At 41.8% G+C, this 25,616-nt stretch overlaps 3 protein-coding genes across 3 annotated transcripts; all 3 read right to left on the minus strand.

Annotated features, from left to right (window-relative positions):
* Positions 1–1,521: 1,521 nt before the first annotated feature.
* srsf10b (serine and arginine rich splicing factor 10b) lies at positions 1,522–7,861 on the minus strand. The gene is made up of 6 exons (XM_079288057.1): positions 7,724–7,861; positions 6,411–6,517; positions 5,345–5,446; positions 3,401–3,569; positions 3,255–3,305; positions 1,522–2,742 (listed from the first exon to the last, which is right to left on the minus strand). The coding sequence occupies exons 1-6, from the start codon at positions 7,786–7,788 to the stop codon at positions 2,526–2,528; spliced, it is 711 nt and encodes a 236-aa protein (XP_079144183.1). The 5' UTR covers positions 7,789–7,861; the 3' UTR covers positions 1,522–2,525.
* Positions 7,862–8,625: 764 nt separating this feature from the next.
* Positions 8,626–9,808, minus strand: fabp10b (fatty acid binding protein 10b, liver basic; the record flags this gene model as incomplete). Its single annotated transcript, XM_079287740.1, has 4 exons — positions 8,626–8,676; positions 8,826–8,915; positions 9,496–9,668; positions 9,742–9,808. The coding sequence occupies 4 exons, from the start codon at positions 9,806–9,808 to the stop codon at positions 8,626–8,628; spliced, it is 381 nt and encodes a 126-aa protein (XP_079143866.1).
* A 233-nt stretch (positions 9,809–10,041) lies between these two features.
* Positions 10,042–20,148, minus strand: slc9a1b (solute carrier family 9 member A1b). Its single transcript, XM_079288331.1, has 12 exons — positions 19,632–20,148; positions 16,764–17,224; positions 16,136–16,386; positions 15,447–15,664; positions 15,087–15,286; positions 14,165–14,254; positions 13,963–14,033; positions 13,532–13,705; positions 12,766–12,880; positions 12,551–12,649; positions 12,257–12,329; positions 10,042–11,384 (listed from the first exon to the last, which is right to left on the minus strand). Exons 1-12 carry the CDS (start codon positions 19,915–19,917, stop codon positions 11,152–11,154), a joined length of 2,271 nt encoding a protein of 756 aa, XP_079144457.1. The 5' UTR covers positions 19,918–20,148; the 3' UTR covers positions 10,042–11,151.
* Positions 20,149–25,616: the final 5,468 nt, after the last annotated feature.

A 25,616-nucleotide genomic window follows, 5' to 3' on the forward strand; every position in this document is an offset into this window, starting at 1 on the left:
CAGGTTCTACGCATGGAGAACTACGGTGGCCGGGAGGCCGACACCGAAACGTGAACGGCACTTTCTAGAGCCAATGTTCGGTTTGTCCGCTCCGGCCTCCTGTAGAAACATTATGCCAGTTTTGTGTAGATATGAGCGGCTCATTGTCAGGTCATGAAAACACGATTCTTATTTTCATGTGATTCTATTCCAAAGAACACACAGATAATAGTATCAGATTCCAGTACTGCCAAGAGATCCCGGCTCAGCTACATCCTTTGTTGGAATTTGTTCCAAACCCTCAAAATCCATCCATCCTTCCTCCGCTTATCCGGGGTCGGGTCGCGGTGGCAGCAGGCTGACCCAGACTTCCCTCTCACCCGCAACATGTCCCAGCTCATTCTGGGGGATCCCGAGGTGTTCCCAGGCCAGCTGGGAGATGTAATCCCTCCAGCGTGTTCTGGGTCTTCCCCGGGGTCTCCTACCAGTTGGGCGTGCCCGGAAAACCTCCAGTGGGAGGCATCCTGATTGGATTTGTAACCATATTAACGGTTACAACATCTTCTATCTGAAATTGAACCGATGTACAGTCTTACCTCCGGGTATTTATCTTCTGGCAGCTCTACTTTAACCAGAACCGTTTAGGGACCAGCTCCATGAGCCACTACACGTCCGATCAGGACATTAGCAGATGGTCTCGCTAACTGGTCTGTTATTATAATAATACGGTATTATTCACATGCAATCTCACAAAATACACTTATCTTCATCGACTAATCGTTTTGGAAAATAGGTTAATAATTTCCACTACAATTTCCTTCTTCAAATTGTTTGCTTTGTCCAAACATAAACAAAAGACTAATTAATCAATTACAAAAATGATCGCACATGTATTTTCTGTCAGTTGACTAATCAATTCATAATCAGTTCAATCAATACATATAAGAGCTTGATCAGTTGTTCCTCCACGCGGAGCCATCAGGTACAAACACAAAGATCAAGGAGCCGGCACCACAGACGTAATGCTGCAATCCAGTGTTGCTTACGCAGTTGGAAAAAACTGCACCCGCCACCCCCTCCGTCACTGATCAGCCTTCACATGTGGCTCATCTGCAGCCCAGCTGTGCTCATATGTACTGTGGAGTAAATGCGGTACTATCCTGGTTCAGTTGGTTCTGAAGTCGTAACTAACCCTGAACTATATTCCAGCTAATCCTGATGAAGGAACTGACATTAAGCCGCCATGCTGCCATTGTACTTGTTTCATCAATGTTTGTTTTTTTTAAACAGAGATCAATGGGGCATGTCCGATTTCATCCATGATTGCTTCTTCACCATGAATCTAATTTAAGTTGTTCCTCCCAGCTACTGATCCATTAAAAGGGAATCAATGTTCCTGGCTGGACTGGTCTGTTTTCCATGCAGATGACTGCAGACTGATTTAACGCTCTCCTTAAACTCCCGAAATAAAGTGACGTTTCTTCATCTTCAGTGGGCCGAGTTGGATCTACAAGCAGAGTTTACAAAGCGAAGTCACACACCTTTTCCTTATACTAATGTTATCCATTTATTACTCAAAATAAGAGTTTTCTTCCTACTAAAGATAGAATATTAGGAGAATAAAACATGCAGTGATGATTCATTCTGGAAAAACAACACAGTTGTGCAAACACCAACAAGAGCATTTTGTTTCTCCTCTCACAACTGAAATTTGGAGAAAGGTTTCCAAAAAATAAAACACCTTTTGGAAAAAACAAAAGAAAAAAGAAATGTAATCATACAGAAAACACCACAAAAATTAAACGGATTAATGTACATTTTTAACAGTTTGTGGTTAAAGTCGCATGTCGACAACATCTTACAGCAGTGTTCCCGTGTGTTTCAGCCTCATTACTCGTATACTTGACACTACTGCTGATCTTCTCCCAACACAGACCACACACTTTACATTCTGTTTTAGGTTTTTCTTCCAGGCAGCCATTGACTCCTTTTCTTAGGATGAAAATCTTTACTTTGTAGTGACTTAAACCTGGAATGTCAAGTCTGATTTTTTTCAATCGTGTATAGTTGCTGGGTAAAGCTGTGCACTTCAAAATCAAAATACTGTCTGCTACTTTGTCAATATGGGTTTTAGAATATTCGTTTGATTTGACATCAAACACACAGAAACGCTGGTTTGGTTCGCTAACAGACTGGATTAAAATACTGAATGTTCTTTTTTTGCAAAAATGGGTGCATAGGGTTTAGAAAACAAAATCCTCAGTAACCGTGTATAAAAAAACACAATTATTCCTGGCCGCCTACCACTGAACACAGAAACCGCTGACTGTTTCATATTTCTAAAATCGGGAAATCTCACCAATACTATTTTATAAAACCAAGCAAAGCACCAGCATCGTTCTTCTTAAAATGGAGCCGCGAAAACAAGCTTTCTACAAATGCTTCAGTGGATGTTACATTCATGTCAAAACAAACATTTCGACAGATGCACCAGCTCTGGTTAATCTGACAAGACGACGGATAGAAAGGGGGCAGCGGGTGCTGTTCTAACGGCCTCCCGACTTGCGTCCGGCCCAGGATCGGGACCGAGAACGGGACCGAGAGCGTGATCTGGATGCGGACCTGGAGCGGGATGGGGTGTGTGTCCGTCGCACTTCTTCCTCGGGGTAATGGGAAGTCGACGCCGGGTTGACGGCTTCTCGCGGAGATGCGGATTTGGAGCGTGACCTCCCTCTGGACCCTCTCCGAGGCCTCTGCCTGTATCTGAAAACACACGATGAGACCACTTAAGACACCGATTGTCTAAACTCCTGGGCACTCACCCGTGTGTCAAATGCTAAGACAATTCGGTGTGTACCCGACACACAATTATCTCAACAATTTCACTCCAACAAGTCTGCCAAAGTGTATTTGTACAGCAATACACACCAAGACGACCAAGATAAACTTCTCTCAGCCAGCGTATTAAATGAATTATGGGAGCGCTGCGTATTTATGCTATGCTACAAAAGCTAGCTGCGTGACGAGGCGCTGAGCGTCTATTCGGCTAAGCGCTGCACGTTTGGCATTTCTTTTATAAGAGTCACTTTTTACCCAGCCATCCAATCACAGTCGAGGAGGGGCGGGACATAGAGCCTACTTCAAAGACGTGATCAAATGTGTTGTATTATGAGTATGTTGTCATCTTCTTGAGAATGTTATATTGTTTACATTGTCCACCTGGTTGCCCCCAACAGATGCAAACCCCCGTCTCCACAGTCAAAGAGAAGCTCTACCTTTCATCCTCGCGGCTCCTGCTTCTCCCTCCATACACCCGTCCACGAGACCTGAAGGCAGACATGAAAAGTTTATTCTCCCCTTTTCAAACTAATATTCATGCACAACAATTGTGAGGAATACGTCTGCTGAAAGTAAAACTCACTCGCGAGGACTCTCGGACCGCCTGCGGTGGCGATCGTGAGAAGGGCTGCGCGATTTGTATCGCTCGTTGCTGCGGCTGCGCGAACGTCTGCGTCTGCCATCTCGATCGTGGTCGTCGTGCCGGGAAGATCTGCTCGGAGATCGTTCCTTCGTCTTCATCTGATTCGGTGCTGAAGAAAAGAAAAAGTGATGAGGATTAGAGCCCTGAGCAGAATGCACAAAACATTCCCACAAGTAACAGTTGTTTTATATTTTTGTGTCTCACTAAATTTGGATTTAAAAGTGCTTTCTGACAGGGTTCACCTCTATAGACGTGAACCATTTCCATGACCAGTTTAGCTGGTGCCTGCAGTCATATATGCACTAGAACAGTGATTCTCAACTGGTGGGTCGCGGACCCGTTTTCAGTGAGTCTTTGCCTGACAAAAAAAAATAAAAATGTTGTGATTTTATTTTGAAGGCCATTTTTTATGCACCGGAATTATTCCAACATTTACGGCACTTGTTCAGCAGTAAAAACACCGACCAATACGTTGTGAATCACATCACGTGATGCAGCTCAGCCACTCAAATATGGGTATTCTGACAAGTTTCCTGACTTGAGTGAGATGTACACGCACTGTGACACACGGGGAGAGACGAGGATACAGAGAGCAGAGCAGGACTGTTGAAGTGAGAGTTGTGAAAGTCAAATCATAGGATGATTTCCAAAATAGAAAAATGTCCAGAGAGACCAGAGTCATTAGACTCTGACTGGACAGACTCAGAGGTGAATTCTTCAAACACTAATTTCTCTTTTCAGAAGATGATAAAAAATATAATATTGTGGATTTATCACTTCACCCTGAATTTAAAGCGGCAGGGCAATTCACTGAAAATAATTTTTCTAAAATGAATTTATGTCATTTATTTTTTTAATCCAGACATTATTTTACTTGAAATGAGAATATTTGTTTATGTATTTCTATGTATTATTTATAATCCATCCAGTTCAATTTGAAAACTGAGAATAATATTTGTTAAAATATAATTGGTGTACTTTCTTTATTTGATTTGACAGTTGTTTACTACACAGAGACGTTACTACCACTAGACTTCTCATACATTCATACACACATTTTTTTTTTTAAACCTTTATTTAACCAGGTAGTCCCATTGAGATTAAACATATCTTTTGCAAGATGTAAGTAACAATACTACATAACATTAAGGAGCAGTTTTAGTTTTTTATGCTTATGTGTTGCTAAGAAGATGGGTCACTCAGACCCCAGAAGATGGGTCACTCAGGTATAGTTCCATCATTGTTCAAAGTCAAAGAATAACTTTGATGTTAGTTGTAATGAATAAATATATTTTAAAATAAAGTACATTTCTCTGGCATTTAGTTTTCTACTGTACCGAAACGTGGCTCCACTGTATCGTACCGAACCCAACCGTGAACTTTGTGAACCATTACACCCCTAATATATACACACACGCGCACACTTTGGGACGTGGCTTGTCATTAAGGAGTGATGGTGCTTTTTACTATGTACTGGCTCTGTGGCACTCTGAGATTAAAAAAAAATAAAAAATGAAAAGTGCGTTACAAATAAAATACATTATTATTATTATTATGGTGGGTCCCACCGCCAGACCAGTTGAGAACCACTGCACTAGAAGATAAGTACCGGTACACACTGCATGGCTGACAATAGCTCCCCTCAGGTGTGCCAGTATGAATACCTAAATGGAACAGGAAACACCTGCAGAATATTTCGCCGGGTGATAATCTTTTATCTTGCTACCACAGCGCGTTGCTGTCAAATTTCATATTATTGTTCATTTAACTCACTTCAACTATAAACACCCTCCATTCCACAGCCTCATCTGACCCAAACACTTGATGACAGCCCGACAGTAATTGGTTGCAAAATTAAATATTAAAAAACGTTTCAACACTTACTCTTTCTGTCACCCTGGGCAAACTGGATTTCAATCTGCCGGCCACAGACCCACTTCCTGTCCAGGCTGTGAAGGGCATCTTCTGCATCACGTACATCCTCAAATATGCTGGCTGGTTAAGGGTTTTTGTTTGCTCGCATTTTTGGTAAGGCCACACAAACTCAAAGAAGGTTTTGATTGTTGTTTTTTTTACTCTCAGAGGGGCGAAGTAGGAAAAGGAAAAAAAAATTTCTGGTAAAAATACATGTACGGTAAGAGGGATTCATCAAACATTTTCTAATTTGTGTGGCCTGATTTAAAGGACAAAACAGTTTATAATGAGCATAGATTACGTATTACTTGATATGGTATAGCAAATTTAAAAAAGCAACAAACAAATACACCTGTAGATTTTTTGTAGAGATAAAAGATGAAGCAAGTTTTTCAAACACATCAAATCATTTTCTGAGGGATCAGGACGACAAATGTATTAACAAATCACAAAACAATTAATATTCGATTTAATTACGTTGATTAAATATGTCATTGATGTCACAGGGAAAGCTGATTTGGTGTCATGTCAGATTTGTGGATTTGTCTTGTGAGGATACAAAATAATTCAGACTTGTTACCTTTGCCCATGCTTGACTTTGAACTTCATCTTGATCTTTACACTCTTTAATCGACTCCCACAGGGACTCAGGTTTCCTGCTCGCCTTTTCCTCTTAAACCTCTTTTCTTTTCCAAATTCTTTGCCGCCATATCCAAGCTTTGTCTCCGTTCCCTTTTCCTCTTCATGCTTTACTTTCTCTTTTCAACCTTTTCCCTCCCTCTGATCCTGAAGGTCTGTGTGACTTGTCTTTACTTCTACTCTACACGGGTCTTTGTTACTCTTTGTGGCCGATTCCACAACTGGATGCTTTTACATTTTCTGAAGCAATAACAGAGAAATAAGTTTGTTAGATATTCAATCAAATTGAGTGCAAGAAAAACACATCACAAAAACACATCTTCTCAGCTGAAAAGAAATTGAAAATGCTTTGTTAGCAGGAGCACACATGCACAGTAAACACTCATTGGGAAAGGATATTGAATGTATGCAAATCCTCTTGATCGACGTGTATAGAAGTCAAGTGGGATGTAGACATCCACTATCGGCCCATAGCGGCCAAACTCACGCCGCAAATCCTCAGGCCTGAACACCGTAAATACAAGTATGACTCAACTGACCATCACGGGCAACTCTACCTACATCATCAACCAGTAGCAGCAGCTGGGAGAGCAGCTGACGAGGGCTAAAAAGGGACAGTTCACCACAAAACACTGTACGAATTATTATTCTGGAGACAGTTCTGTCAAGTTTTGGGGTGAACTGACTCTTTAAGATACGTACACTATTTTGTTCAACATGCAATTTAATGTAAGACGCAATAACTTGACATGAGCAGATGCAGCAGTGTTGGTCAATTTGTTACCACAATGAAGAGAAAATCTTGATGAAGACTCGCACTGACATCATTTTTAAAACATTCATACACACCGCTTAAAATGGACATGAATGTCATTTTTATCATATTACCATTTTTACAAGTTTCCAATTACAATTTTATTATTCCAATTTGTTTTGTTTATTTATAATACCTTTTGGGTAACAACAAAAGCTCTTCATTAAAAGTTACTTTTACAAGCACATTGTAGTAAAGAAATGACTATCACTGACATAAACTAACTCTTGTGTTATTGTTCATAAACCTTTATGAGACCAAGTAACGTTGAGCAGATTATATACTTTACATTAGAGTAGTTTCAAATGCTTTGTGATAACTGATGTATGTCCATGTTTAGTCGGCATTTAAATTACAGCCAATCATTACAAAGCATTTAACCATAACGCTATAATAAGACTCTTACCGTTAACATATAGCACGTCAGAATTAATTAGCTAATTTAAAATAACTGTAACCTGACGTCAGCTCGTCTTGTTATAATTGAAGTACAACCATCTTCAATTATAAGTTCAACTTTATTTACCTGCACATTATGAAAAACAAATCTACTGAAATATTGAATTAGCTGGCTAATGTTGCTACGTTAGCTTATTTTCTAAACATGAAACATGACGGAATAACAATGCAAACAAAGAAACGTTACCAACAAATTAAACCTCAACAAATACGCATTGCTGTTACAGATAGGGTTTTATTTGCAACTATAGGAGCTGCAGCTGCAAAATATTTCAAACATAAAGCGCTTCTGCACGCTGGTTTAACGTAACCTGAGGCTTCTCGGAGGAGGCTAACCTTAGCTGCTAAGCTAATTCAGCTAACGTGAGCTAACGTTAATTTGCGATGCTTGCGTTAGTAGAGGATCAGTGGTTCTCATCGGGTCAGTGTGGACTCACCTGGACTCATCGGAGATGTTTCTGACGAACAAAGACGTGTTTGGGGGCCTCATGTATTTGGCCATAAAGTTACACTCACTCAATAAAGGAAATGTTTTTTAGGAAAGGAGAATCTATAGTGACAATATCTGTTGCGCATGCGCACTTAGAAAGCCTTCTGGTTCTTCCTCTCCAACAAAATCGGGTAATAAATACTCACAGCGCTCTCTGCCGTTTGAGCTCATCACCCGCAGCTTTGGATGAGTTGAATACAAACCAACCATTGATGGTGTTCACATCCTTTACATAAGTGAAGGTAGTATACCACACTGTGAAATACCACACTTCAAGTAAAAGTCCTGCAATAACCCTGAAATGTAGGCCTACTTAGAGTACCCTATCAAAAGTAAAAGTATTCTTTCAAGATATTCCCTGTCAACGTTTCCAATATATCATTGTTTTAATATTACTGCTGCATTAATGTGCAAGTTGAATTTTATTGTTGTAAATGTTTGAGGTTGTGCTATTTCTTATATACTTTATATATACTGTTGGGTGATGTAATAAAAAGCAAACACATTTTCTTCAGGTTTTGATGCATTTTCCAGCTGATCTAAGAATATTTTTAAATATTTTATTTTGCTTAAGAAGTAGGAGAATTATCTCAATTAATATATCCCCCAATTTGGATACATGGTTTTCATTTGTACTTTATTTAAATTTGTACTTAAGTAATGTAGGTTGCACAGTTACATTCCATCAGTGATGGAACATGTTGGTTTATTTCATCATTCAATTTATTCATAAAAGTATTTGAAGCTTTTTTTTAAGGTTTACATTTACTTTCCATCATGTCATTTCCACATGGCTCCCTGCTCGAAGCTGAGAAGTTCTAAGAGGCCCCATCAGCTGCCAGCTGTGGATCAGATGTGTTTGCTCCTGCTGATGAAAGTTACAGGGCCAGCAGTGATAGTCTGGAACAGTGAGGAGGCAGAGACAGAGAGAAAACACAGCACTTTCACATTAATAAAATAAAAAATAACTCACTTATTGTATAGGTTTCTCTCTTGCACTTAATCCCTCGGTGTTACAGCAGTTTTAAAAAATAATTATATCCACTGACCTCAACCATGTCGCCCCCTTGGATCTCACGGACGGAGGTGAACTTTTCAGTCTCAGCAATCAGCTTCCCGTTCTCCTCTCTGACAGTGCACTGACCAAAAACATTGCATGGGACAGAAGAGACATTTTTAAAGACGAAACTCCCTTTAGCCAAGAAAATAAATAAAAAGTGCAAGTTAAACCATCCAAATATGTTTTAAAATGACGCATATATCCCATTAAAGGTCCCATATTGTAAAAAGTGAGATTTTCATGTCTTTTAAAAAAAATAATAGAGCAGGTTTAACTCAGATAGCATCAGCTGACAGGAAGTAAACATGGACCCAAGCTGTTGCCTGCAACACAATTTCATTTAAGCGCGCTAAAACAGAGCGCTTCAGACAGACAGGGAATACGGGTGTGTTCAGACAGACAGTATGAGGAAAATAAAGGGGTTTGTTTCAGCATTAAAGCCTGTAAACGTGTAGAGAAACCAAACACAAGTATGAACTTGAAAAAGAGAACGATGAGTCACCTTTAAAAATGCACAGAAACAGGACCGGAGCCTACATAGACCCTGCATGGAGACACTTTTCAGGGGTCAAATTTTGGCACCATCAGCTGACGTACAACTATCACGTCTTCACTTCTGTGCTCATAATATACAAGAAGAGTTTAAAGGCTTTGATTACCTTCAACTTCCTGCCATCCACAGCAGTCATCTCAGACTCCTTCCCCAGGCTGAATGAGTAGACTTTGGTGCAGATGGGGGTCTTCATCGTGTAGGTGAAGTCTCTGCCGTTCTGCTCGATCACCAGCACCGGTTTGACTTCCTTTCGCATTTTGACAACCATTTCAGGTGCACCTTTAATGCATAATTTAGAAAAAATAAAAGATGCACGCATACATAAACGAATAAATACATTAAATATTCTTACCTACTACTTTTAAGAACTCTTCGAGGTTTTCCTCAGAATAAACTTTCCAGGTGCCGCTGAAGTCCATGTCTGCCGGTGGCGTCGCTTGCCCGAGGATGTTTGTCGTTCTTGTTGTCATAATCCCGTCACACTCAACTGCTGGTTGGCATGCCGGGGACTTCAAACTCCCTGTTATTTGGACTGGGATTTCCACTGAGAGCCAGGATGTGCCGAACAACAGATGTGAAGAAACGTGTGGATGAAATATGCTTTCTTCTTCCAAAAATTCCACAAAATCTCTGAATTTAAGCAATGGCATATTCTTTATTTTACACAGTAATTAAAGCTCTCCTTCGTTTGAGAACGTTTATGACTTTTGTTTTTTTCAAAATAGAAAAATACTTCGACTGGATACCACACAAAAAGCAATACGTTTTAAGGCAAACGTGCAGGCAGCAGAAGCTCAGGCAGTCCAGTGCAGATATGAAAAGGCGATTCACCTCTTTAACCTCAAAGTTACCAGGAACACAGATATGCAGAGCCGTGTCACACAACAAAAATTCACAAACTCCAATACTGCTGGAATGTTACAGAAGCTCACAAAACAGTCCCGGTATGAATCGAGACAAGTGGAGCACATTCTGGACAGAAACAGCTATTTTCTTTCTGCAGAGGCCATCTGTTCATACATCTGTTCATACATCTGTTAATACATCTGTTAATACATCTGTTCATACATCTGTTAATACTGTGCCGCGTCGCAGTCCCTGAGAAAACACCGACCAGTCATGCAGCAATGTTAAACGCTTGTTCACAGACCTCGAACAATATTTGTTACAGTTTCTTCTTGACTTTTAAGGTATTTTAATATTCTTGGAACCCCAGATTTCTGCTTTCTACTTCACCAGGGTAGCCTGATCGATAACAATATAAACATCTGCGAGTTTTAATATCATTTATAATACGTGTAAGAATATTTTTAATATCAGGGCATCAAATGCCTCTAACATCGAACACATCTTTGGTAGTTCTCTGCATCAACGCCTTGTTGCTAAAGACACATCGATGAATCGATATAGCGATAGTAATATCACATCAGGTCGAGTCGTTATGTGCTTTGAGGGAGTAAACTCCACCCATCTGGTGCCTCAAGCTTGTTAAAACAAGTGATCTTCTATTTGATGGAAGTCGGCTTATGACACACAAAAATGCTGACACTCTGCTCACTTCTGGCTGTAATATAATCCTGAAATGGCGAATGGCCAGTGGTGCATGCTTTGGTAATACGTTACATGATAAAAATCCTTATGAACTTCTGGAAAACCGTCAGAAATATCAAGCTTTGCTACATCAGGGGTCTCCACTCATTGGGTGCAACAGACGACATGAGATCCATCCTCTGATTTCAAAAACTGTAAATGCTGTGCTTCATCATGAGAGGTCCTCTTCCTTGTTTGGACCGGGGTCACTGAGGCAGCGTGATAGTTTCAGTTGGTCCTGCTTCTCCTGCTCCTGGTCCGGCACTTTGGCTCCGAGCTTGCCGCTCTGTTTGGGCCTCGGGGGGGATTCGCTCAACAGGCTGACGGCGTCGGGGGGGCTGGGACGCGGCTGAGCCGCCTGGCCTCGGGGACTCTCGCTGTCATCGTAAGTGTAAACCCGGTGTTCTGGTGGATACAGACGCAGTGCGGCGACATATTAGTGATTAAACGGTGTCTACGAGCAGCTGCAAATTCATTAAAAAGTGATTTTTTTTGCAGCAGTTTGGGCTTCAGGGAGTGAGGTTCTTTTGGGATGTTTGGGTGAGTTTGTGTCTCATCGCTTGAACATTTACTCAAGTACTATACTTAAGAACAGTTTTGAGGTACTCGTACTTTACATGAATATTTACATTTTATGCTCCCTGAGAGTCATTAAAGCACTTTTTAAATGAGCGCCACCTTTACCAATAACATTATGATCCAGTAATATAACATATATGCTTTTACAATGTACCTGCATAATGACTACTTTTACTTTTGGTATTTTAAGTATATTTTGATGCTGATACTTTTGTTCTTAAATACTCTGCTAAAGATCTGCAAGGACAGATCTTTAACAGAGTACTTAAACATTGTGGTATTGCTATTTTTACAAAAGTAAAAGGATACTTCTGAATACTACTAATAATTCGTTTTTTTATCAAATCAATTTCAAGATATGTACTGAGCAGGACATTTTACAGTTGAAAAATGTACTTTTCAACGCTGTCCGGTGGACAAACAATGTAATGGCGACACTGTTTTGTTGTCAACTGAGGTGCATTCGTATCAGATCAAAGTATAATCTTGGTTTAGTTGTTATGTCATCACATAAAATCAGCTGTAAACTATTACTTTAACTGTTACTTCTTCTCTTTTTGATTTCACATCCAACACTCTGTTACCCAGAAACACGTTGAGTGAGAGAACATTCATGACTTCACTGTGACTCTAAAGCTGTGTGTACAGGTGGACATCTCCACGAACACCTTTCATCATGCGATGAGATGAAGTCTGACCTGGTTCAAAGCAGACTTTTCTCACTGGCGGTGTTTCCTGGCGGTTTGCAGGAACTGTGAGGTAGTGACTCATCTGTGAATGCGACACAAGCGTTTGTCAGGATTGACTTAATTTCATAACTTAATACCAACTAATATTCAGAATCCTGAAATCAAAGCCAGCATAAATAAGGTTCAAAGAATGAACTCGTATTAGAAAAAGTACTAAATCTATAAATAAGGTCACATACAGCAGCTGAACTCTAGAAACAGACACTCTTCTATCTTGTATTTTCACAGCGGTGTTAAACTCACCCTCCTCTCCATCGCCACACGCTGCTTCCTGAAGCGGACTTCACTCACGTTGTCCTCAAACGGGTCGATGAACAGGTCGTGTCTGCTGTAGGAGCGAAGCTGAGGAGAAAAACAAACAAACATGAAGGACATCACCAGAATACTGACTTTGTGACAACATCAAAACCTGCATGAAAGATGGACCTCAAGTCACATCCACCAACATCATTTCCTACCCTCTGCCGGGTGTTCTGCAGGTTTCCTCGCAGAATCTTTCTGATCTCTTGCTCTCGACTCTTGGAGATGCTCGGGATGGCCCGTCCTCTGGCCGACCCTCTCGGCTGAATGTTTCTGTGGAGACACGCGTCTCATTTTACCGCTGCTGACGACAACACACTTTGGGGGGCTTAACAGAAATGCCCCGAAGTGAGCATCTATACTGTTGGTTTGTAACCTTATTGTCGGTTTGTTTCAATACTTTTCAGAGGTAAGCGTACTAAATCATAAATAAATACATTTAGTTTTTTTCAAAAGTAACGTCTGCATGTTTTCTTTTTGCTCCTGTCATGTTTAATAATCAAAAGATTCTTGGTCCAGTCCAAAATTATTATATTCAGAATAAGCTTTTGTTGCCATGTAGATTTTCATATAAAAGGGATTGGCTTAGTATTTTGGTGCTTTACAACACAGACACTGAAAGAAAAGGAAAAAAGAATTGTAAGTAGTAAAAAATTTGAGTAAGTGCAATGTGCTGAGTTCATGAAATATATTAAGTCAGAGGATATTTTGGTACCATTTGGGACAAAAAATGTCAAAGAAATACAGATAGTCAGTTCTGAGAAGTTCTCTTACCACATGAATAGTCACAACAATGTCTCTCTCTAGAACAAATGTCTTGGTTGTTCAGGTCCGTCAGCACTTTTCTTTGATAGAACCACTCCTAGTCTTCAAACTCAGGACTAAGTGGAGAAACCCAATCAGTCCCCTCACGACGACACTTACTGCATGGAGACGGAGGACAGGAGCGTGGGCAGCTTGGCGGCGCTCCCGCTCTCCACCAGCATCATGGCCTGTTTCATCTCCATCTTGTTGTAGAAGGAGATGAGCTGAGGCTCGGTAGAGCGCTCGCCCGCGATCAGCCACCTCTTCACGTAGGTCTTGTTGAAGCGGCTCAGCCTGAGACCAGCAGAGAAAGCACACGTGCACGCGCGCTTATAGAGGCTTCACTCATCGTCAACAACACAGTGATTCTAACTTCTGTCGCTCAGATTTTTCAGTCTTTCAGTTAATTTCCTTCTATTATCATTTTTCTATTTTACATCCTCAAAACTCAACTAAAACCAGAATTTTGATGCTGCTAAAAGCTCATTTCTTCGTGCCGTTTTCTTATGAAAGACCGTAACAGGGAAGAGACAGAAGAAAGAAAGTCATACTTGTCTTTCCAGTGATGATGTCCATAATGACCACAGATGTCTTCGATTCCCGTGAGGAGGTGATCCAGGAACTGGAGACAAAATGAGTTGTTATATGCTGTTGATGTGCTGCATGGAGTATCTCAATGATGAACAACACACAAATTGAATGTTCCCTCTGTGGAAGGTCGTCAACACTAAAGTGATTGATGATCGACCCCACCTGTGTGTGAATCTCCTCATTAATTGACCCTTTGCCGTCCTTCTTCTTCTTCACGGCCAGAAGCTCCACCAGAGGCCTGATCGTCATTCCCTGGAGACACAAACAGGAAGTCAGGTCATGTTTGTGTTCTATATTGTTCAATGTTTCCTCAAGTTATGTATCGTAATACTGCCTGTCCCACTTACATCAATACAATTTTTCCTAATCCAGTGATTAGTTTTGCTAAAAGACGCGACTCATCTGCGCCGCTCTTCAGCAAATACAAACTTCTAGCAATTTCTAATGTGGACATATGCCGGACTTGTGTATTCATGCGTTACTATGTAAATCTAAATCATGACACGTCTTCCTCAGACTTTCACTCATATTCCACAAGTAGCTGAGGACTTTTATCTTGAGTATTGTTTGACGTCACAGTGGAATACAGAGGACCATCTCTTTGGTGAAGTTTTCGAACACTTCAGGGATTTTATTGTAATGTATCTCAGCTGGTAAACTTAAACTTCTATGTATTTTTTTAATTTTCATCAATTATTGTTTTACTGCTTTACCTTGAAACTTTGATGAATTATTATCATTTTTGATGACTATTGATATCTTATAGGGGGAAGTATCTTCATAAGCCATTTTTGGCAGTTCAAACATTTTTACTGGGTTATTATATACGTGTATATGTGAAAATAAACAAATAAACATATAAATAAAACTTTGTTTTCATGATTTACACTTAAAAAAAAGGAAGTTGCAATTCTATTCAGTTGCCAAGAGATCAATAAAGGTTACTGGTTACTTATAAGAGAGGAAAAAAACAGAATTATTACAAAAAAAAGAAAGAAGAAATCTAATTCCTGGTTGCTTGGTTCAACATTTTCTACAAGTAACTTTATGTCGAATAAAATACTGAAAGGCAAAGGTTTGTCACCTGCACAATGACGGTGAAGAAGATGACGGTGATGATGGCGGTGAGGAACATGCTCTTCATCTTCATCTCGTCGGTCAGCAGGAATCCCAGTGAGAAGGCGATGGCACCTCGCAGGCCACCGTAGGCCAAGATGAACTGGTCCTTTTTAGTCAGCTTGACGATGCGGAATTTATTAATGATATACGTGAGGCCAATGACTCCTGGAGAGCACAACAACATGGTGCAGTTTATAAAGAAGACTACAGTAACACATGTCGTTTTAAAAAAGTGTTGCCCTCAGTGGTGAAGAAACATCGTTGTTTTAGTTATCCGGTTAACTCGGACACAAGTCCCTGTCTGACCGTGTTTTGCTGTGCTCACCCAGCACTCTCGACACCAGACAGAGGACCACGGTGACAATGACGAAGGTCCAGTTCCAGGCGTGAGGACCCGCCACTGTGGAAACACCGAGGAAGATGAAGATGAGCGTCTCGCTCACGCTGCTCCACATCTTCATGAAGTATTTGATGGTGGTGTATGACTTGTGGGAGACGTTGGCCTCCACGTACGGCCGCATTATCACGCCACATGCTATCAACCTGTTAGGGACGGGGAGGGCACACGGAGAGAGTGTCACGGACGACAAGGAGTGAGGTGAAAGGTTTGAAGCTGCATGGAACAGGATTTCTACAATTGTTACGAAGCACGATGTAAAGAGCGATCACTTCTCCACCTGAAGGAGCTGATAAAGCTAAATACTGAGAAATATATGCTCGTCACCCTTTTCATTGCTGAGAGCTAGCTGAGAAGAAGGCTGGTTCTTCTAGTTGAACTGTTCTTGTTTTTCTAACATGCTGTAAATTAGAAATTAGAAAAGAGTCAGGCCACCCGTTTCCCCCGATTCCAGTCTTTATGCTAAGCTAAGCTAACTGGCTGCAGCTTTAGAATTTAACACTCGGATACAATCTCACTCTATGAATGAGTGTAAATGTCAAACTAAGCCTTTTTTTCTTTTCACTGTAGAAGAATAACTATCCCGAACACGCAGGAGGGAATTATCACAAACTCACGACATGATGCCTGACAGGTGGAAGACCTCAGCGGAGAGGTACGCCATGTAGCTGTAGAGGAAAACAAACAGGGGCTCGATGACTCGGGTGTGCGAGGTGAAGCGGGAGGTAAAGGCACCCAGGAGGCCGTAGATGGCTCCCACCAGGATGCCTCCCAGAGACACCACAAAGAAACAGATGACGCCGAGGAAGCCGTCGGCCACGGTCACGGTTCCTGCGTGAGAAAACTCCTCGAACAGGTGATACAGAACCTGAGCAGAGAGAGAGAAACACAATTACTGAGTGTTCTGTGTTTTATTCAAGGTAAAAACTCTTTACAGGTCTCAACGGTGTACTTGTCATCCTAGTGGAGCAGGTCATGTTCTCTTCTTCTTTCCTACCGTCCTTACTACCTCACTTCTTTGCTTCTTCCATTCCTTCCTTCTCTCTTTACTTCCTCCCTTTCTTGTTAAGATAAAGCAGTGGATTTTGTAAGTAAAATCTCAATTGATAATGTAACCAGCAAATCCAACCGTAAGCTGAATGTAGTGGAGAAAGTACAATATTTATCTCTGAAATATAGTGGAGTAGCCTTGAGGTGCATAGTACGTGTACAAGTACCAGCCCCTCCGGACTTCCCTTCACTCACCACGGTGACGGCGTCGTTGAGCAGCGACTCCCCGAACACCAGGATGTACAGCAGCTCGTTGATGTGGATCTCCTCGAACACGGCCAGTACGGCCACGGGGTCCACGGCCGAGACGATGGTGCCGAACAGCAGGCAGGACAGCAGGTCCACGCTGGCCAGCTGGGTGCCTTCGATCTGACACACGCCGTAGATCATCCCGCCGATGAAGAAGGCGTTCCACAGGGTCCCCACCACCGCGAACATCAGGATGGTGCCCATGTTCTCCGTGAAGGCCCGGATGGGCAGGAAGTAGCCGGCATCGAGGATGATGGGAGGCAGCAGGTAGAGGAAGAAGAGCTTGGTGTCGAGGACGGGGGTTTCATCTTGGATGAATTTGATGATGCCGCCCACCAGCAGACCGACGCCGATCAGCAGGCAGCTCTCTGGGACAACGTTCGACACTCGGGGCATCATGTGAAAACCTGCAGACAGAGAAAGATTTGAACATTTTACTTCTGAAAACTAAAAGAGAAAGACAAATTGTTGACTTCTACTCCTTCTCACAAAGCTAAAGCTAAAGCTATTCATCACAGTTCTTAAAATGCTCAGGAGGAGATCTCAGGAGGTCTCTTAAGCTGGATAAGAGTTGCCTGTCAGGATGAGTGTATTCTGTCAAGTTATTACTCAGAAAAGGGAAGCTTTCATCTCTTATTTGCGACTGCTGCTTTCTTGTAAGCTACTATCTCCAATCGCAGAATAAAACGGTTTACAACCACAATTAAATTCATTTCATTATACCTAACTCGGCTCTTTGGAGCATTTTTAAGGGTTATTCTCAAAAGCTTAATTAATTTGGGACCTCAGGAGTTATTTTTCAAATGAGCTGAAACATTTTATCACCGACAAAAAGGCAAAAATGATCTGGCTCCAGCATCACACATTGCTGCTTTTTCTCTGTTTTGTATCATTGCAAAAATGAATAAAGAGTCAAATAAATGCACAAGAACATGTTTCATAACTGAAGTAGTGGTGTCGGTGAATAAATATGCTACAACAGGATGTAACACTCACTGCAGGGCATAAACACACACGCATTACTAGAGTCTACATTTAGTGATACATCACTGCGTGCATGAGAGCAGCCGCTTGAGACGGCCGTAAAAACAAGATCCACTCAGTCAGTTGTGCATCACTGCAACGTGAAATACGTGCTCATGAAATATAAAACGTGTTGCAGCAGCAGGCGAACAAACAGGCCGGAAATATGTGTGTGGGATGAATGTGATGTTTTTAATGTGCATTTCACTGGGAACTCTTCACTATTGGCCTTTATTGGACGTTACTGAAATGAGCAACCGTGGGTGGCAACTAGCAATCATTTTAATTGTTGAGTCATCTGTTTTCGATTCATCCTGCAGTCTATTAAAATGTCAGAAAATAGTGGAAAATGACCATCACAAGTCCCCAGAGCTCAAGTCAACGTCAAATAGATATATTTATACTTTATTTACAATGATTATTGTACAGTGAGGAGCTGAAAATCCTCACATTTCGGAACATAAAACCAGTGTTGTTTGAGTGTTAAATAAAGGGCTGATACAGTCGATTGATGCTGAACAGGACTTTGTGACTGCTCCTTTAGTTTCATATTTGTCTCTCAGCTGAATGAGGCCTTGGGCATTCAGCCTCCCGGTCATGTGACCTTGGGGTCGAGGCTGCTGTCGCGAACGTTTTTTCTGCGGTCAGTGTTCCCGTGTGCGGCCGTCCTCGCCCCCTCCTCTCTGACTCGGCACACTGGGCTGCTTGTTATCGAGCAGTGCATTAGCACAGGAAGTCGGACCGTCCCTCGTGGACAACAGCTGGAGGGAGCAGATAAGACGCCACAGGGCTTCTCTCAGCCAATCAGACTCACCACTACCCGGTGTTTACACACCTAACATGGTGGCATAATACCATAATAAAAGTCTAAATGGATCATTATTTGTGCTTGTAAAATGTGATATTTTGTCAATTTCTTAAACGTTCCTAAAATGTCACAGTCTGGTTGGCGGCTGGTCAAACATGTCATGGGCGGGATCGCTGTAAAAATAGTACAACATAAAACACTATGTATAATTACTCCAAGTAATAAAAAACGATGCACAATAATAATATATGATGAAGTAATTGAGTACAAAAAGACCATTAAAAAAAAGATTTAAATAGTTGGAGTTTATCAACATATAAGGAGTGTTGTGTACGAGCTAAAGTTCAGAGGCCAGCGATGGCTTATAATAAATCTGCACAGAGATACATTTAATCCCTCCAATTAGCCTGAACTGCTGCTATGAAACACCTCTTGCCAGGGCTGAATTTAAACTCTAATCCTTAACATTTGCTTCGTCTACAGACAGGCGCTCACACCATCAGGCTCGTCCTAAAATAAGTTTGTGTGGCACGGAAACACCACTGAAGCAGTTTGTGAAGAAACTCTCAGCACTCTGTTGCGGCCTGCAGAAGGTCTATCCAGTCAGTGATGTGCCTAAGATGACCCTCGGCTTACTAAGGCACATAAAAACACTGCAACCAGACAGTTCTTTCTAACAAGAAAGAACTACTTTTATTTTGTGTATGATAACTGAGCAGCTGGTTGTTTGTATATTCAGTTGAACATCCTCAGTCATTTGTATCACTGCTGTTTTTCTGTATTCACTTGTGTCTGATGTTTTGTTGCAGCTTCTCTCTTGACCTGCATGTCATTTTGTTACACAAATAAACCATTTCACAAACTTTAAATCTGAACCGGTTTTGGAGCCAACAAGCCCCCTTCATTCTATGATGATATGGGAGTATTTGATTACTGTGGCAACAGGAAATCCTTCTCTAATGTGTGTCACATGTGTCACTCACCAAGTTTCATGAGCAGGGCCAGGAGGATCCACAGGGCGATCTCAAAGGGCTTCCTGACGTGGTCGTAGTTGAGGGAGAGGACGGGGAAAGCCTTTTTGTGGGCAGTGGAGTTAGTTTGATGATGGGAGTCCTCTGGTGTCTCTCCGGCTGCATTTCTCCGCGTCTCGTTGTTTCCAACATCACGACTCGCGGAGGCGACGGAGACGAAAACGAGCAACAAAACGCAAATGATCCACGTTAGAGGCGGACCAGTGGAGCTCCTCCGGGCGGGACGGAGCTTAGCCATTTTCGGATGGTTTGACGGCTGAACTGCTGCTCAGCTCTAGATCCAATGAAGATGAAGATAAGGATAGTACGGGAAGCGAGCGTGGTGCGCAACGGAGAAGCGCGCACTTTTACGCACAAACTCCCCGGGCATCTTAAAATGACGCATAGATATAGAAGAACAAATGATGGTTCATTTTGCAAACAAACGCTGCTGTCATCGTTGGGATAAGTTGTTGCCCTAATTGTTTCAGACCCGTTATTCTCTCTTTCAACGAAAGTCTCACAACTTCATCAAGTATCATCACTTCATCAGGCAGAACTCTCTCACGCTTTTATCTCTAACTTTACAGGGCGGCTCATCTGAAGCCGAGCCGGAGAGACAGCGACGTCTGCTGGAGCGGCGGACCACTGCGACCACCAGGCAGCCTCCGAGAGAGAGAGAGAGAGAGAGAGAGAGAGAGAGAGAGAGAGAGAGAGAGAGAGATGTATTTTATTTATCCCCAGGGGGAAATTTGTATGTTACAGCAGCAAGACACACCAAGAAGCAAAGTAGCAGAGTAACCAAAAATATTAAGTATTAGAAAATGCACAATAGAATAACAGAGTAGGACAAATTAAATATCAGAATATAGAAGATAAAACAACAAAACTGCACAGTATATACCATGAAATAGAATAGTGTTAAATTAACTAACTACGTGAAGAACAGTAGTGCAAAAGTCAACCCCAGCAAACAACAGTGAAGCAGTGTGTAGTTATGTGGAGGATGATCTGGCCAGAGGTGATTTGTTGTACAGTCTAATAGCAGAGGGCAGGAATGTTCTCCTGTATCTGTCCTTGTGACAGCGGAGCTGGATCAGTCTGTTGGAGAAAGTGCTCCGCTGTCCCTGTAGTAGATGGTGGAGAGGGTGGTCCGGGTTATCCAATATGGATAATAGTTTCTTCAGTGTCCTCCTCTCCACCACCTCTTCCAGATTGTCTTGTTTGCAGCCAATGATGGAGCCGGCCTCCTTAACTAGTTTGTTAAGTCTGTTGGTGTCTCCGGCTCCAATGCTGCTCCCCCAGCAGACTACAGAAGTACAGTGCACTGGCCACAACAGACTGGTGGAACATCTCCAGCATCTTGCTGCACACGTTGAAGGATCAAAGATTCCTCAAGAAAAAGAGTAGACTCATCCCCTTCTTGTACACAGCGTTGATGTTGGTCTTCCAGTTCAGTCTGCTGTCGATGGAGACACCCAGGTACTTGTACTCCTCCACCATGTCCACATCCTCTCCCAGAACTCTCAGCGGTTGTGGAGCCGTCGTCTTCCTCCTGAAGTCGACCACCATCTCTCTGGTCTTGGTCACGTTCAGACGCAGGTGATTTCTACCGGCCCACTCCACAAAGTCCTCCACTACTGCCCTGTACTCCTCCCGTCCGTCCCTTATACACCCGACCACTGCAGAGTCATCAGAGAATTTATGCAGATGGCATGACCCAGAGGTGTACTGGAAGTCAGTGGTGTACAAGGTGAACAGGAAGGGAGACAGAACAGTTCCCTGTGGGGCTCCAGTATCACTGACCACCCCATCAGACAGCACACGGCCCAGTCGGACAAACTGTGGTCTGCCTGTGAGGTAGTCAGTGATCCAGGAGACGGTGGATGCGTTCACCCCCACCACCCGCAGCTTCTCACTCAGCAGCACTGGTTGGATGGTGTTGAATGCACTGGAGAAATCAAAGAAAGTGATTCTCACAGAGCCACCGGTTCATCCAGGTGCGACTGAGCTCGTTGCAGCAGGTAGATGATGGCATCGTCCACCCCCACACGAGGCTGGTATGCAAACTGCAGAGGGTCCAGTGAGGATTTCACCTGCGGTCAGAGGTGGGCCAAGACCAGCCTCTCCAGCACCTTCATCACATGGGATGTGAGGGCAACCGGCCGGTAGTCATTGAGGACAGATGGTGTCGTCTTTTTTGGTACAGGAACCAGGCACGACGTCTTCCACAGCACCGGGACTTCCTCCTGCTTCAGGCTCAGGTTGAAGAGCTGTTGCAGGACATCAGACAGCTGGATGGTGCAGGTCTTCAGGACCCTGGGGCTGATGCCATCAGGTCCAGCAGCCTTGCCTTGGTGGAGTCTCTCCAGCTGTCTCCTCACCTGGCCAGTCGTCACAGAGAGGGGTAACGTCGGGCTACATGGCTGTGGCGGAAGTACATTTACTCAAGTACTGTGCTTGAACACAAGTACAACATACTTGTACGCTCGTATTTCTGTTTCACATAACATTCATTTCTGCTTCACTACATTTCAGAGGAAAGAATTGTACTTTTTACTGTATTTTATAGCTAAATACGTTTCTTTTCAGATTAAGATTTTACATAAAGTGACTTGTTATGATGTGTTGTTATAGTTTAAACAATCCCAGTTACTACATTAAAGTACCACTCATATGAATATGGCATCCATTATAAGTATCCAATGATATAGTGCTAAACGCGATAGCTTAATGCTAAACGCCGATCTATTGCCTCACAACGGCTCTCAACATGGTGATAGCTGTGCTAGCGGCTAGCTAAATGAGCTAACAGCGCTAAGAGTGCAAACAACGTGCACTGGAAGGCACGCGCAACCGCCAGGCTACTTAAACAAAATCACAAAAAAACACAAACTTAAAGGGACAGTTCACCCCAAAAATCAAAAACCCTGTCGTGCTGTTTATTGATCTAGATTGTTTCGGTGTGAGTTGCGGAGTGTTTTAGATATCAGACGTAGAGATGTCTGCCTTCTCTCCAAGAAAACAGGACACGTTGGCACTCAGCTTGTGAAAATTATATCTGAAAAAGTCAAAGGCAATGTTTCCTTCCACAAATCCTGACCCGGTCACTCAAAACAATCCACAGACATTATATCGGAGAGCAGACATCTCTACGGCCGATATCTCCAACACATTAGCAACTCACACCAAAACAATCTAGATGAATAAATAGCACTATGAGTAGGAGGAGAAATATGTATTCTGGGATGAATTTAAGTTTTTTTTCTCACTTTTAATAGTTCTACTGTAAGTACATTTTGCTGTTAATATTAATTAAAATTGTAGTTACTGATCTGAATACAGTGCTACATACATTGTATGATACACATTTCTTTTGGGATTTAAAGAAAATGTGTTTATTTACATGTTATGTAATTTACATGTTCACACAAAAAAAGCATCAGCTCAGAGGTGCAATATCCATATTCAGTCACCATAGTTCATTCTTACACTGTCATAAGATGCATTTTACACCATATTTTGCAGTTGCAGATGTTTTTTTATTTAAGAATATAGTTTGTTGAATCATGACAAGAGGAGTCTGCTGCATGTTATCCAGAGAGGATCAATCTGTGTCGATCTGCAGCCAGAATAAGGAGTCGATCTGCTCTTCAGTCATGGGTCATCACGACTCTCAAACCTTTCATGAAAAGGGAATCAATGTTTGGATTGTGTTTTACCAAGGGACAATTACTGGCTTCTCACTGGTGTGTCTCTAATTTATAAGGTTGATGAGTTTTTAATTCCTTTTTTTGGGGGGGGGGGGGGAATGAGCTATACTGGTCTCTCTACTGTCCTGACATGATTCTAGTTTTTCTTCTTCAACTTCTCAAATAAAGTAAAGTATAACAAATTGTTGTTTGAAATCGCTTCCAGGTTTAGATGAGTTTAGAATAAACACATGATTCACAGCTTACACATCCTCTTCGTGTCTGTCAGACTCTAGTTGAGAGGATTTAGTAAAACCAACAACAGAGACTGGTTCCCACAGCGCCACAGCTCCTCCTCCAGGCAAACAAATTGTCAGACGGCTGTTAATGTGACACAGAGGAGATTAGACAAGACTGGACCATATTTAATTGTTTTTTGATATAGTTTGTTAGTTATTTGAAAAATACACAGTCTGTTTCTGTTACAACACCACTAAATGTATAAATATCCTCTCACATACAATTTTGGGATTTGAGGATGATAAAAAGAAAGGAAAATATGATAAAGTTATAAAATCCAGGATTTAATGTAATTTTTTAGTTACATTTGTTCCTAAGTATGACACAGCTACCCAATTGGTCTAGTCTTGTTTATCAAACCTGCATTCAGTGATTTCTTTTAGGCCACTTAAAGCAGCAGAATCAAATTATGACATGTCATCATCTTTTAGGTTTATACCTTGAACTTTTTAGGAAATACATTTACATATTTATACATCCAGCAGACAGAGCAACAGGGTCATTCATTTGGAGACGTGTTTGTGTCCACCTGATTAACGTAAGTCCAATATTCATTCTATGAAAACAAGGATATGAGAGCAGTGACAGTGAACCAAAACAGTAAAGTTGCTGTAAAACCAAACAATCTCTGAAAGACTCTGTTGGTTAATCACTACGAGTTACTTCACATTAAATACAGTCAAATTTCTCTTGTCAATATAAGTTATGGTAAATCCTGCTTTGGGCCAGCGCTGCATTGTTATAATAAAGGAACCGACATGTTAAAGAGCCCTTAAGCAAGGCATTAAACTGCTGTTTCCTATAGGAAAGGCTTACTGTAATATGTGTAGTCTAATTAATGTGAAGTAAGTATACAGATCTCATTCTCATCTGAAAATGTATCTCATGATGTCAAAGAACATGTTCACTTTCAACTCGCAGCAAAAGCACTTCCCCCGTCTGAGTTTCATCCACACCAGCAGCTCCATTCAGACTGTGCAGTCTCCCGACTATTTCTGTTTCCCACCAAACTTTTCCACGTGGATGAAGCCTGAGAACCCTCGGGGCTGTTTTAATGTTTTAAAAAACGCTTTAAGAACATATAGAAGTCAGCATGCAGATGTCAAATCTGTGAACATATTTATTTGAGGATTACATCAATTTGGCAAATTTGTTACGATACAAAGTCAATCATTTTGAACGTGTCTTAGTGGTATTTTACATTTACATACATTTCTACTGTACTATAAAATGCAGGAAATAATTACGGCTGCAGGTCAAACTTTAATGCAGAGATCCGTGTTGACAAATGATATGCTCATTCATTGGATTAGAATACAATCACTGGTGAAGTTAAGGGCAAGCTGCACAAGATATGCAGAGTGGGCGAACTACAGGCTCACTTATATTTGCTTATAAATGTTGAGATTGCAAAAAAGGGTAAATAGTTTGACTTCTTGACAAATGCTCCTGCTGGAACTGAACAATGACTCACATTTTTCCTCCTGGGACACTTCAATTTTTCCTTTCAAGCAACACCACAAAACTCATAAACTCTCTCAACCTACAAAACCTCAAACCCCTCTGCGATGTACACAAACAAACACGCTGTCACACGAACCGCCCACAGAGCCACTGATCCCAGGCAGCTGGGTGTTTCAGATCGACTCTCTCTGCCATCTGCCTGGCGCTGTACAGAGACACTCCCATCCCCACCGCCGCCATCGTCATGGCGATGGGATCGATGCGACTGCTCTGTGGCTGCATCCGGACCTCACCTGAGACCTGCCTCTGCACACAGGACGGACAGAAAGATGACAACAGACAGTAGTTAAATACACAGAAGTATGATCAGAGAGCAGTTGAAGTTGTAGTCTGCAACTTTTTTTCCCCAGATGAAAACAAATCTTAACTATCTCAACATCTGCTGCATGAATATTGGACAGATATTCCTCTTCCTCTCAGGATTAATTGCAATAACTTTGGT

Source organism: Melanostigma gelatinosum (genome assembly GCF_949748355.1).
Source record: "Melanostigma gelatinosum genome assembly, chromosome: 17".
NCBI lineage: Eukaryota > Metazoa > Chordata > Actinopteri > Perciformes > Zoarcidae > Melanostigma > Melanostigma gelatinosum.